Source organism: Phyllobates terribilis, unplaced genomic scaffold (assembly GCF_046119375.1).
Source record: "Phyllobates terribilis strain yellow unplaced genomic scaffold, ASM4611937v1 Scaffold_1__5_contigs__length_1240528914, whole genome shotgun sequence".
NCBI lineage: Eukaryota > Metazoa > Chordata > Amphibia > Anura > Dendrobatidae > Phyllobates > Phyllobates terribilis.
In genome coordinates, this window is record NW_027362761.1 from 356,235,551 (window position 1) to 356,250,408 (window position 14,858).

Consider the following 14,858-nt stretch of genomic DNA (forward strand, 5'->3'; position numbering starts at 1 on the left):
TTTACCACACGGCAAGGGGTGGTCTAGTAGTCATGTGACAATCGGCACCCACTAATTGGATGAACCCTTCTCTATTCCGGCGCAGCGGAACTGCAGCAGACTTGAGCTGTTAAGAAGGGATTGTCGAAAAGAGGAGGGCGACTTTTTTTTTTTTTTTTTTTTTTTTAAAGATATTCTATAAAATGTTGTTGCTGGCAACAGTTTAAAGAGTGAAACTTTCCAACTCCCTGGAAACTATTAAGGTATTTAAGCAAGTTTCAGAAAGGTGTAATACAAGCACACTATCGTGCCTGTATCAGAGCTGCATGTTCCTGGAGGACTATGGGTCTAATGACCTGAGGCCTCATTGTAATCTTAGGCCACGTTCACACGTTTAGTATTTGGTCAGTATTTTACATCAGTAATTCTAAGCCAAAATCAGGAGTGGAACAATCGGAGAAAGTATAAAAGAAACACGTCACCACTTCTGTATTTATCACCCACTCCTGGTTTTGGCTTACAAATACTGAGGAAAAATACTGACGAAATACTGAATGTGTGAACGTGGCCTGATACTGTTTGTATTTGTATCATTAGACCCGTAGTTGGGCCAGGACTTCATCCGTGATGCTCACACAAGGCCCTTATGAACTTGGGGCCTTCCATCAACAGAAGGGCAATAATGTTATCTTGTTGGGAAGAGCCTTCGTACATAGATTGAATGTGCAGCAATGTTGTACCTTCCATAGCCAGTCACACAGAAAAAAAAATTCTGGTGATCATCTCGGAATAAAGTGACGTTTTAATAGGAGAGTGTTGAAAATGTCAAGCCTTCATGAAATATGGCTGTGTACGTTCCTGGTAGGATTTATCGGACAGTAGCATCTGTAAGTACAGACTTGCTGCAGCTTACTTTCCATAAGTTTTCCAATGTAAGTAGTGCTGTCTTTCCAGCATTTGCATTGCAGAAGTCTTTTGGTTTTTACCATCATATCTGGTATGACTATGGTAAACATGACAGTAAGTCAGCCCATGTACCCTAGCTAATGTCAGATCCTAATCAGAGTTTAATAGCCAGATTAATGCTGCAGAAAGCAGCAGTAAATCTGTCACACTGTACTTGTTTCAGTAGTCTTTAGCATATGTCATGAGTTAGGCTGGGTATAGACATCAGATCATGTCGGCTCGTTTATTTGTATCCAGCCATCAACAACCAAAACCCAAAACCTAGGCCATGACTCATGAAGACCGGGATTTGTACGCCAGTTTCGATAAAGTGTGCTGTAGTAAGATGTGCCAAATTTATTATGAGGTGTGCATCTTACAGCTGCTTTGCACCACCACAAGACATATTATGGCAGTGGAATACATTTCTGATTTTGGTATAAATTATGATGAATTTGCATTCTTGGTCATGTGATTTCCGGTGAAGCAGTGCCCATATTCTAAAAAGGTAACATCTGGCTAGGACTGGCATAAAATGCCAAAAGTCAAGAGATTTTGTAATGTTTCCAGCAATTTTGCTACAGAAAATTGCTTAATGGCTTGGGGCCTTTGTGCCATTTTACAGCAGCTGATGATCAAGAATGAGTGTTATGGCTATGTATGCACATTAAGTATTTGGTTGCAGAAATTTCTGCAAGGTTTCTGCATCTCTTGGCAGCAAAAAACACTGCGGAAAAAACTTGTGTTTTTGCGAACTCTTTTTTAATAAGTTTTTGTACAGCAATTAATGATATTTGGAGTTAAAGTTATTTGAAAAAAGAAATGTGGGACATCGCTTTAACACTTGGATTACTTTGAGTATATTGGTTAATTTAAATGATTAAAGAATCTGTTTTATTTCAAATAAAGTTTTTATTCTCGGTGTGTATTAAACTTTTACTTACAGGTTTAGTAATGAGGGTGTCTGGCCAGGGGAGTAGTCCTGAGGAGATAATTTGCATATTCCCACTGCATTTTGGGGTAAGTGAAGACTCTCCGCGAGCTCAAAGAACACTGGATTTTGGCTGTTGGAGCTGAAAAGAGAACATCGGTAAACCGCGCGCCGGTTTTTTTAAGCTTTTTTTACTGTTTTCAGAACATTAACAATAAGAACATGGAAGAGTCCAGGAGCCATTTGGTGAGCTGCATATCCTGCTACATGTTCACAGACTTGCCAGTGGAAAAGCCAAACTTCACATGCCAGAAATGCAAGCTTGTGTCCCTGTTGGAGGAAAAGTTGCGAAATCTAGAAGAGAGGTTAACTACCTTGAAAATCATTAAGGAAGGTGAAGAGTTCTTAGACAGAGCAGAATTATCTCTTCATGATTCAGAAAGAGAAGAAATTCGAACTGCACCTGACGAAACAGAGGAATGGAAGCATGTGACCCACAGAAGCAGGAGGATCGAGAGGCAGTCAGCACCCATACTGCTCAGGAACCAGTACCAGGCGCTCACGCAGGAGAACCATGAAGAAATACAGCAAAATAAGACTTTGCCAGCAATGAATAACCTTGTAAGCCCTCAGAATCCTCCTGGATGGAGAAAGAAGAATGTTGTGAAGAAAAAACGGAGAGTGGTGGTCATGGGGGATTCCCTGTTAAGAGGAACAGAGGCCGCTATCTGCAGACCAGACATAACCTCAAGAGAAATGTGCTGTCTTCCAGGAGCAAAAATTAAAGATGTGTCTGACAGGATATCAAGACTCTTCAGACCTACAGATCACTACCCATTCCTGCTAATACATGTGGGGACAAATGACACCGCAAGAAAGGACCTGGAAACCATCTGCAGTGACTTTGAAGACTTAGGCAAGAAAGTGAAAGAATTGGGAGCGCAGGTGGTCTTCTCATCCATCCTCCCAGTGGATGGCCATGGAACAATGAGGTGGAATAAGATTCTACAGGTGAACAACTGGCTACGTCGATGGTGCCATCAACAAGGATTTGGATTTCTGAATCACAGAATTAATTACCTATACGATGGACTACTTGCTAGAGATGGGGTGCACCTTACGAAGACTGGAAAACATGTATTTGGAAGTCGCCTTGCTACACTCATCAGAAGAGCTTTAAACTAGAACAATGTGGGAAGGGAAGCAAAAGGCCAGAAAAAGCCATACAGCTGACAAATACTATTGAGATCTCTGCTACTGGAAGTGGAAAGGAAGAACAAAGACAAAACAATTTAAATAATAAAAATATGGGAGGAAGAGAAACCAATCACAAACTAAAATGTTTTTATACAAATGCACAAAGCATGGGCAACAAACAAGGAGAATTGGAACTACTAATGCAGGAAAAGGAATATGATGTCATTGGAATCACTGAAACTTGGTGGGACGATACACATGATTGGAATAAAAGGCTAAAAGGATACAACTTATTTGCAAGAAACAGACTTGATAAACGAGGAGGAGGTGTTGCATTGTATGTTAGAAAAGTGTATATCTGCACAGAGATTGAAGCTTCAGAGACTGGGAGTTCTGTGGAAACTGTTTGGGTAAGAATACAAGGAGAGAACAACGGAAAGGACACCATTGTAGGCATTTACTACAGGCCACCTGGGCAAGCTGAAGATATGGATGAACTCTCTATGTATCAAATGACCAAGTTCTCCAAAAAATGACGTAGTGGTCATGGGAGATTTCAACTATCCAGACATTTGTTGGGAATCTCTCTCAAGTAAAACTAACAGGTCAAGCAAATTCTTATCCTCTCTTGCTGACAACTTTATCTTCCAAAAGGTAGGGGAGAAAACAAGGGGATCTGCTACTTTGGATCTAATCCTTATAAACAGGGAGGAAATGGTTGAGGAGGTAAAGGTGGCTGGGACCCTAGGAGGCAGCGATCATGCTATTATAGAATTTTGGATAACTAGAGGAGGAAGACACGTGAAGACTCAAACTTCAAGGTTAGATTTTAGAAAGGCAGATTTTAAGAGACTCAGAAAGAGAATAGGAGGGATCCAATGGCTGGATGTCCTTAAGGACAAAAATGTCCAGGAAGGATGGGAAATTTTTAAAAATGAGATTCTCAAAGCACAATCGTTAACAATCCCGAAAAGTAGGAAGAATGGGAAGCATTTAAGGAAACCAGGATGGATGAACACAGAACTTAAACACATGCTAAAAAGAAAGAAAGAAATGTTTATTAAATGGAAAGAGGGAGGCATATCTAAAGAAGATTATAATGCAGTCTGCAGATCCTGCAGGGCACGTATCAGGTTAGCTAAAGCTGACAATGAATTAAGGCTTGCAAGAGATGTCAAAAGCAATAAAAAAGGATTTTGGGGGTATATCAAAAGTAAAAGGAAAAGTCAAAGATGCTATAGGATTTTTACAGGATGAAAATGGAGAAATGGTAAGAGAGGATGTTGAGAAGGCCGAACTTTTTAATTCCTATTTTGCATCTGTTTTCTCTCAGAAAGAAAATGTAACATCAACTGATCTTCACTGTCCTTTTAAAGGAATAGAGGAATCCAAGTTATCAGTAAACAGAAAGATTGTGAGGGAATATTTAGCTAACATAAATGAGTTCAAGTCTCCAGGTCCAAATGAATTACACCCCAGAGTACTGAAGGAGATCGTAGAAGAAATTTTAGAACCACTCTCCATAATCTTTGAAAATTCTTGGAGAACAGCAGAAGTCCCAGAAGACTGGAGAAGAGCAAATGTTGTTCCTATCTTCAAAAAGGGGAAGAAGGTGGACCCAGGGAACTATAAGCCGGTGAGTCTGACTTCTATATCAGGAAAGATCTTTGAACAAATTATTAAACAACATGTATGTAAGTACATGGATAAGAATGAAGTGATTAACCAGAGTCAGCATGGGTTTGTAACTAACAAGTCATGTCAGACTAACTTAATTTCCTTCTATAACAGAATCACTGACTGGGTGGATCAGGGAAATGCTGTAGATATACTATATCTTGACTTCAGCAAAGCATTTGACAAAGTATCTCACACCATCCTTATTGAAAAAATGACCAAGTATGCAATGGACCAGGCAACTGTTAGGTGGATTCATAACTGGCTTAGTGATCGGACTCAAAGGGTGGTTGTAAATGGCTTCACATCCAGCTGGATGAATGTCTCAAGTGGGGTACCACAGGGCTCAGTCCTGGGACCTGTATTGTTCAACATCTTTATCAATGATTTAGATGAAGGAATTGAGGGTAAACTGATTAAATTTGCTGATGACGCAAAGCTAGGAGGGATAGCTAATACTAGAGAAGAGCGAGAGAGGATTCAAAAAGACCTAAATAAACTGGAGCAGTGGGCAGCAACCAACAGAATGGTTTTTAACAGGGAAAAATGCAAAGTACTACATCTGGGCAATAAAAATGAAAAAAGCATATACAGAATGGGAGGAATAGAGCTAAGCAACAGTACATGTGAAAAAGACTTAGGTATACTAATAGATCATAGACTGAACATGAGTCAACAGTGTGATGCAGCAGCAAAAAGGGCAAATACAATTCTGGGATGTATTAACAGAAGCATACAGTCTAGATCACGTGAAGTCATTATCGGTCTTTACTCCTCTTTGGTCAGACCTCATCTGGAATACTGTGTACAGTTTTGGGCACCACATTTTAAAAAAGACATAGACAAACTGGAGCAAGTTCAGAGAAGAGCGACCAGAATGGTGACTGGTCTGCAAACCATGTCCTATGAGGAACGGTTGCAGGATTTGGGAATGTTTAGCTTGCAAAAAAGAAGACTGAGAGGAGACTTAATAGCTGTCTACAAATATGTCAAGGGCTGTCACATTGTAGAAGGATCATCTTTATTCTCATTTGCACAAGGAAAGACTAGAAGCAATGGGATGAAACTAAATGGGAGGAGACACAGATTAGATATTAGAAAAAACTTTTTGACAGTTAGGGTGATTAATGAGTGGAACAGGCTGCCACGAGAGGTGGTGAGTTCCCCTTCAATGGACGTCTTCAAACAGAGGCTGGACCGACATCTGTCTGAGATGATCTAGTGAATCCTGCTTTGAGCAGGGGGTTGGACCAGATGACCCAGGAGGTCCCTTCCAGCTCAACCATTCTATGATTCTATGGCCGACACCTCTTCATCACTAAACCTAGGGCTTGGTGTCAGGGACCCCTAATCCCATTCAAATATGAAGTGCTATTTCTGGGGCAGCTGAGGGCTGCTATTTTTAGCCTAAGAAGGGACCATTAGGCCAACATGTTCCCTGGCTATTAATAACAGCTCACAGCTATTTAATTAGCCTTCAGGCTACGTCCCCATGATCAGCAACCAGCAGTGCTTTGGACGCAGCGTATTTTTGCTGCATTCTAATACCGCACTTATTTTGTCAGTACATGCAGATCCACTGCATGTAATGACATTTCAATTGGTCAAAATCTGCAGCTGAGACTTGCGTCTCGGCTGCAGAAATTGACATGCTTTGGGTGAGTTTACTCCGTATCAAAAACAAGCACAGTGGGCATGGTTTTTCTTATAAATAAAATGAATTAAATAAAAAAAATGGCGTAGGCTCCAGAGTCATTTTCGTAACTAGCAGAGGGAAAGCTGACCACTGGGGGCTGATATTGCTAGCGAGGGAGGGGGCCATTAGCCAAAAATGTTCCCTGGATGTTATCAGCCCACAGCTGTTTCCTTAGCGTTTACTGGCTAGATTACTTGGAAACCCCAGAAAAAAAATGACGTAGGGTTCTGCCTATAAAATCTAATCAGCAAAGGCTAAACAGACAGCTGTGAGCTGATATCAATAGCAAGTGAAGGGGCCATGGATCCTGGCCCCCTCCGAGGCTAATATTATCAGCACTCAGTAGCCCCAAAAATGGCGCATCCATAAGATGCACCAAATCTGGCGCTTGGCCTCTGCTCTTCCCACTTGCCCTGGTGAGGTGGCATGTGGGATAATAGGGTTGGGGTTCATGTCAGCTTTGTATTGGCAGCTGACACGAAGAGAAATTGACATGCTGCGGTCCTGAAATATGCGCTGCATGTCAGTGTCTGCTGGTGATCCGCAGTTTCAGATGCACGCATAGTGGACATGTGATTTCTAGAAATCCCATCCACTATGCTGTAACATCTGGCTACTGTGGGTTTGATGCTGCATAAATATGCAGCGTAAAACCAGCAGCATTTCCTGATCATGGGCATGTACCGAAACTACCTGCAGCATGTCAATTTCTGTAGCGGAGACTATTGAAATGTCATTACATGCGGAGGATCCGCATGTACTGACAAAACAATTGCTGCATTGGGAGTAATGGGATTAGATGTTGCTGACACCTAACCCGAGCTTTAGTAATGAAGAGGTGTCAGCCAAATGCCCTCATTACTAAGTAAAGAGTTAAATAAACACAGAGTAAAGCACTTTATTTGAAATACAACAGACATTCTTTAATCATTTAAATTAACCAATATACTCACCCCAGGTTCAAGAGTTAAAGCGATGTCCCTTGTTTCTTTTTACAAATATTTTTATTTAGCTCCAAAAAACCATTTATTGCTGCATAAAAAACGCGGCGAAATGCGTGTTTTTGCTGCCAAGAGATGCAGAAACGTTGCAGAAATTTCTGCAGTCAAATACTGAACGTGCGCACATAGCCTATAGCCCCTTTGAGTGTTTAAAAGAACAATCTTTACTGATTGACTCTTGTAAATGACATTGTTTGTTGGCTGATCATTGATGGAGGCCAATAACTTTCGGCAGCACATTTGCCCGTCTAAGTAGTGGGTGTGTTGTCAGCAATAAGTAAATGATATGGGGTTAAATGAGTGTGGGAACGATTGTTGATCTGCATGGAATGTGCATTGGTCTTCTTAAAACAAGAAGCGCTCAGCTTATATTGTTGATCAGCTTTCACTATAGGCAGAAATCTGCCTGTGTATACCCACTTGTAGATGAAAGGTGAAATCTGCTCACCATCGTGTGATACTGGTGCCTGAATAGGGCTGGCTCAGAGGGAGTAGATATTGAATATATGATCTGTGCAGAAGGAATTGTGGCCATAGCCAGTTGTGGTCCGATATCACAAAATAAACTATAAGATGCTTTGGATGTTGGGACTGTAGATAAGGGAAGTAGTCTATAACCTGTGACTAGTGATGAGCGAGCATGCTCGTTGCTCGAGATTTATGAGCATGCTCGGGCGAGCACCTATTATATTCAGCGTGCTCGGGCGTTAAGTTTTCGTCGCTCCGTGAACATAATTTGCGACTGACAGCTTTAATACATGTGAGGAATGCGTGTTTTTCCAGCATTCCTCACATGTATTAAAGCTGTCAAAAAGTCGCAAATCACGTTCACGGAGCGACGAGAACTTAACGCCTGAGCACGCTGAAGATAATAGGTGCTCACCCAAAGCATGCTTGTAAATCTCGAGCAACGAGCATGCTCACTCATCACTACCTGTGACTACCCATCTGTTATAAAGCTACATGTCTTTCCATGCCTTGTGCAGGCCACAGGATAACAGTGGCCTGTATGTAAGCTGGCCTGCCTTTACATTGTGGCTGTTTGTCTTTCTGTAGGCGCAGAACGTACAGCTCGACAAGGAAATGACACTTGCAGGGAACAGGAGTTTAGCTGAAGCAAACCTGCTTTACCAGCCTAAGCTGGACAGCCGAAAAGCCACCCTCACCCAGAAATACCAGGAATTGCAGGTGTTAATGGAATCGCATCAGTTAAAGAAGACAAAGCTGGGTAACATATAATTCATTGTCTCCTACTGTTGGTATGTGCCCCAGATATAGTTCTAAGAAGTGTGACTGCAGCCCAATCACTGTAATATTCCAGACTTATACTTACTTATACTTTTCACAGCTCATAAGTTTATTGCCCTTTCAATTTTTAGTCTTTAAAACTGCCATCCCCTTATAATCGATATTTTACCTTTTACTGTTTTATTTTTCCAATTACCGTTTCAGAGTTGCATTAATTTGTACTATAATTTCTTTTCTTCAGATCAGCAGTCTGTTAATGCATCACTGGAAACATTATTAGCACTTCTGCAGGCTGAAGGAGCAAAGATCGAGGAAGAGACAGAGGTAACTTCTATCATCCAGTTTTATGCAGGTGTCTGATCACATCTATGTGGAGTTGATGCTCATGATGCCAGACACTAGGTGCATGGTAATCCCTTACTGTTCCTTAGTTCTTACACAATAATCCTTGTTCCTCCTGCAAGTGTAAGTCCTACAAAATACTGAACAGCAAAACTTTTATTTTTAGTGTCTGTCACCCCTAGTGATGAGCGAGCACGCTCGTTACTCGAGATTTACGAGCATGCTCGGGTGGTTTCCAAGTATCTTCGGCGTTCTCGAATGTTATGTTAGTCACTCCGTGCACATGATTTGCGACTGACCGCTTTAATACATGTGAGGAATGCCTGTTTGTTAAGCATTCCTCACATATATTAAAGCTGTCAAACAGTCGCAAATCATGTTCACACAGTGACTCTAACAACATTCGAGCACACTGCAAATGCTCAACAAGCACACGAGCATGCTATCTGAAAGGGTTAAGAGAACACGCTCGCTCATCTCTAGTCACCACTCTATGCATAAGACATCTGACGGGATTCCTTTAATAAAGCGTGAAATACTGGAAAAGTGTGCAGCGACACTTCTGTGCCAAATCTTTAGCATAAGATTAACAGACTGGAACAACCGGAAATGGTGTGACTTTCTGAAGTGTATATTTTCAGATGTTAAATACATTATTGCGACAACATGATGATTAAAGTACACCCATTAGCACACACGTCTCTATTGAAGCCATTGAAGTTTATAATCCTAAGAGGTTATATAAAGCTTCAAAGGTGCCAACTGTGACTCTTACAGCACTTGGGGTATTGCCTGAATTAACCACTTCGCACCAGAGCCTGTTTTTGCCTTCGTGACCAGGCCAATTTTTTCAATTCTGACCACTGTCACTTTATGAAGTAATTACTCTGGAACGCTTCAACGGATTCCCCTGATTCTGAGACTGTTTGTTTTTTCGTGACATATTGTACTTCATGATAGTGGTAAAATTTCTTTGATATCACTTGCGTTTATTTGTGAAAAAATCGGAAATTTGGCAAAAATTTTAAAAACTTTGCAATTTTCAAACTTTGAATTTTCATGCCCTTAAATCAGAGAGATATGTCACACAAAGTTAATAAATAACATTTCCCACATGTCTACTTTACATCAGCGCAATTTTGGAACCAAATTTTTTTTTGTTAGGGAGCTATAAGGGTTAAAAGTTGACCAGCGATTTCTCATTTTTCCAACAAAATTTTCAAAAACATTTTTTTAGGGACTACATCATATTTGAAGTGACTTTGAGGGGTCTTTGACAGAAAATACCCAAAAGTGACACCATTCTAAAAAGTGCACCCCTCAAGGTGCTCAAAACCACATTCAAGAACTTTATTAACCCTTCAGGTGCTTCACAGGAATTTTTGGAATGTGGAAGAAAAAAATTAACTTAACTTTTTTCACAAAAATGTTACTTTAGACCCAATCTTTTTTATTTTCACAGGGGTAACAGGAAAAAATGGACCCCAAAATTTTTTGTGCAATTTCTCTTGAGCGCGCGGATACCCCATATGTGAGGGAAAACCACTGTTTGGATGCACAAGCAGGGCTCGGAAGGGAAGGAGCGCCATTAGTCTTTTTGAATGTAAAATTTGTTTGAATAATTAGCAGACACCATGTTGCGTTTGGGGAGCTCCTGATGTGCCTAAACAGTGGAAACCCCCCACAAGTGACACCATTTTGGAAACTAGACCCCTTAGGGAACTTATCTAGATGTGTGGTGAGCACCTTGAACCCCAAGGTGCTTCACAGAAGTTTATAATATTGAGCTGTAAAAATAAAATTTTCACATTTTTCCCACAAAAACGTTTTTCATCCCTTAATTTTGCATTATCATAAGGGTAATAGGATAAATTGCACCATGAAATTTATTGTGCAATTTCTCCTGAACACGCTGATACCCCATATATGGAGGCAAACCACTGTTTGGGTACACTGCAGGGTTCGGAAGGGAAGGAGCGCCATTTGACTTTTTGAATGTTTAATTTGTTTGAATAATTAGCAGACCATTTGACTTTTTGAATGTTTAATTTGTTTGAATAATTAGCAGACGCCATGTTGCGTTTGGAGAGCCCCTGATGTGCCTAAACAGTGGAAACCCCCCACAAGTGACACCATTTTGGAAACTAGACCCCTTAGGGAACTTATCTAGATGTGTGGTGAGCACCTTGCACCCCCAGCTGCTTCACAGAAGTTTATAATATTGAGGCATAAAAATAAAATTTTCAGTTTTCCCACAAAAAAATGTTTTTCATTCCCTAATTTTGTATTAACATAAGGATAACAGGATAAATTGCACCATGAAATTTGTTGTACAATTTCTCCTGAGTACGCCGATACCCCATATGTGGGGGAAAACCACTGCTTTGGTGTACGGCAGGGTTCGGAAGAGAAAGGAGCGCTATGTTGGCTGGGATAGGCAGCAGACACCATGTCACATTTGAAGAGTCGCTGACATGCCGAAACAGCAGAAACCCCATTTTGTAAACTACACCTCTCAAGGAATTCATCCAGGGAAGTAGTGAGTATTTTTTAATTTTTAAATTTATACCATTGGGCAGTGAAAAAAGCATAATTATATTTTTACCACAAAAAAATGTTTTACCCTCAGATTTTACATTTTCACACAGGGCAATGGGTAAAATGGTGCCGAAATGTGTCACACAATTTCTTCTAAAAGTGTCAATACCCCATATGTGGCTGTATCGTACCGCTCAGCCATACGGCGAGATCTGGGGGGGACGGAGTGCTATTTGACAATTGGAGAACAAATTATTGTAGAATAGGCATTTGGATTTGGGAGCACAAAATTTTCTGAATTTCTTTTGGGGGGCAAGGGCCATTTCGCTTTTCCAGAGCCTTTCTGCTACCAGTAACTTGGAAGTCCCTTATATTTTTAACAGATGACGGACCTGAGTGGGGACTAGCTTTTTTTTGAGGACTGAGTTGAAGCTTTTATTGGGAACATTTTACGTAACATTTATCCGGCGCTCTAGGCTGAGCACTTACATCGGGGTTTCCATCTAAATTTCCAAGTGATGTAATTCAGATGAAACTCCTGCCGGATCCATTTACTGTAATGAGGCAGCAGAGTTACTCTGGACTCCGTCTGGCCTCTGTTTAGTGGTGTCTTTTTTTTCAGAAGTGCACAAAACTGTGGCCAACCACACTTTTATGCACGCCTAAAACAAATGACACCGTGGGATCACAGGCCAGATGGCATCCACAGTGGCCTATATCTGCCTCATTACAGGGAATCTTCCGTCATGGGTTCCGGCTGAATCACATATTTCAGAGATTTACACGGAAACTCTGGTGTATGTGCTCAGCGCAGAGCGCAGGATAAATGTGTGCCGAGACATAATAAACAAATCAGTAGCAGGTGAAGAATTGGTTTTATTTATTTTTTTACGCCGTTCCTAGTGTGATATAACTGATTAGATTACTTTATTCTTCGGGTCGGTGCGATTACAGAGATACCAGATTTATATCGGGTTTTTATGACTGACAGCTGTCACACACTAAAAGACGCTTTTTTTTGCAAAATCTAGTTTTTGCATCGCCATATTTTGAGAGCTATAATTTTTCCATATTTCGGCCGACAGTCATGTGACGGCTTGTTTTTTGCGGGACGAGTTGACCTTTTTATTGGTACCATTTTTGGGTAGGGACATTTTTTGATCGCTTTTTATTCCGTTTTTTGGGAGGTAAAATTAACAAAAACCAACAATTCAGGAATTGTTTTTTGAGGTTTTTTTTTTTATGCCGTGTGGTAAAAGTGATCAGGCAGCATTATTCTTCGGGTCAGTACTTTTACAGCGATACTACACTTACTGTATATTTTTATGTTTTGGCGCTTTTACACAATAAAACTATTTTATAGAAAAAATATTTTTTTTGCATTGCTTTTATTCTGAGCTCTATAACTTTTTTATTTTTCGGCTGATGGAGCTGTATGGCGGCTTTTTTTTTTGCGGAACAAGATGACATTTTCAGCGGTACCATTTTTATTTCCATTTTGCTTTTTGATCGCATTTTTTTCCACTTTTTGTTTGGCGATATGAGGAAAAAGCATAGTTTTTTGCTCCTTTTTTTATTTTTATTACGGTGTGCACAGAAGGAGTTAATTAGTGTGACCGTTTTATAGCTCGGGTTGTTTCGGACGCGGCAATACCAAATATGTGTACTTTTTTTATTTTTGCATAAATATACGGATTTATCGGTTTAATATTTTATTTATTTATTTTCATTTATTTTGTAACAGTTTCAAAACATTTTTTTTTACTTTTTTTACATTTTTACTTAGTCCCTGTATGGGACATTATTTTTTATTTTTCTGATCCCTGATCTCATGTAATGTAATAGACATATATTACATTACATGAGATCTTCACTGACTTTCACAGTCAGTCTCCTGCCAGGCTTCAGCTGCAGGCTGAGCCAGGCAGGACACCATATATGGCAGAGCTGGAGGCGGTCATGTGACCTCCAGCTGCCATAGCAACCCAAGGTCCTGGAAGGTATCAGGGGTCGTCGGATCGGTAAGTGGACGACCCCCTCTCCTCCTGCTGTCTTCTATATGCCGCGATCACTATAGATCGCGGCATATAGAAGACAGAAAAGGGTTAACATCACTGTGAACTGATCCAATCAGGTCCCGATGATGTTCCCTGTCAGAGCTATCGCTCTGCACCGCTCCTGCAGCGCTTGCAGGACCCTGGGGGTCCTGAGCGCTGCTTGATCACCCACCGTTTTTAAACGTCCGCGCTGCACAGAGCCCAGGCAGTGCGGACGTTTATCTACAGTGGGCGGTCGGGAAGCGGTTAATGAATGAGGCTGTGATAATGATAGAATTTACAATAGAACATATCTTGCAGTATTTCTTGGGTGTGCTAACATATGTAGTGTTGGTCGATAGGAAATTATGATTATACTGTTTGTTTTTCTGTACATTAAAGGGAATCGGAGAGCAGCATAATATAGGGCACGAGAGCCTGATTCCAGGGATCTGTCACTTATTAGGCTGTGTTTTAGTTTTAATACAACTAGTGTTTTATCAACAGGAGATTATCACTACAGGACTACAGGATCATGTCTCATGGGTCTTTACTGCATACCATCATGTGTCCCAAACTGATGGTATGCAGTAAAGAGAGACTTTAATGCTGATTAAATCTTCACCTTTCTTGTAAAAATACATTTTGCTGTTTTAGAGAAATCCATAGTTTAACCTCTTCACCACGGGCCATTTTCCATTTTTGCGCTTTTGTTTTTGGCTCCCCTTCTTCCCAGAGCCATAACTTTTTTTTTTTTTTTTTTTTTTTTTTTTTCGGTCAATATGGCCATGTGAGGGCTTATTTTTTGCCTTGATGAGTTGTATTTTTGAACGACACCATTGATTTTAACATATTGTGTACTGGAAAACAAGAGAAAAATTTCAAGTGCGGTGAAATTGAAAAAAAAAGTGCAATTCCACAGTTGTTTTTTTTTTTTTTTTTTTTTACTATGTTCACTAAATGTTATGATTCTCCAGGTCATTATGAGTTCGTAGATACCAAACAACATGAATAGATTTTTTTATTTGTGATGAAAAAAAATCCAAAGTTTGTAAAAAAAAAAAAAAAAAAAATCTCCATTTTCCGAGACCCGTAGTGTCTCCATTTTTCTGGGGCCGGGTGAGGGCTTATTTTTTGCATGCTGAGCTGATTTTTTATTGATACCATTTTGGGGTAGATATGTTTTGATCACCCGTTATTGCAATGTTGTGGCGATAAAAAAAAAAAACACATAATGATGGCATTTTGAGTGTTTTTTTTCTCGTTAC

At 40.3% G+C, this 14,858-nt stretch overlaps 1 protein-coding gene across 1 annotated transcript in view; it reads left to right on the forward strand.

Moving 5' to 3' along the window:
- The window catches only part of VPS37B (VPS37B subunit of ESCRT-I), a 39,320-nt gene that overhangs the window by 17,045 nt on the left and 7,417 nt on the right, over positions 1 to 14,858 (forward strand). The window contains exons 2-3 of the mRNA XM_073676221.1: positions 8,483 to 8,654; positions 8,916 to 8,998. Of these exons, the coding sequence (XP_073532322.1) occupies positions 8,483 to 8,654; positions 8,916 to 8,998 (255 nt within the window). The remainder of the gene's footprint in view (positions 1 to 8,482; positions 8,655 to 8,915; positions 8,999 to 14,858) is intronic.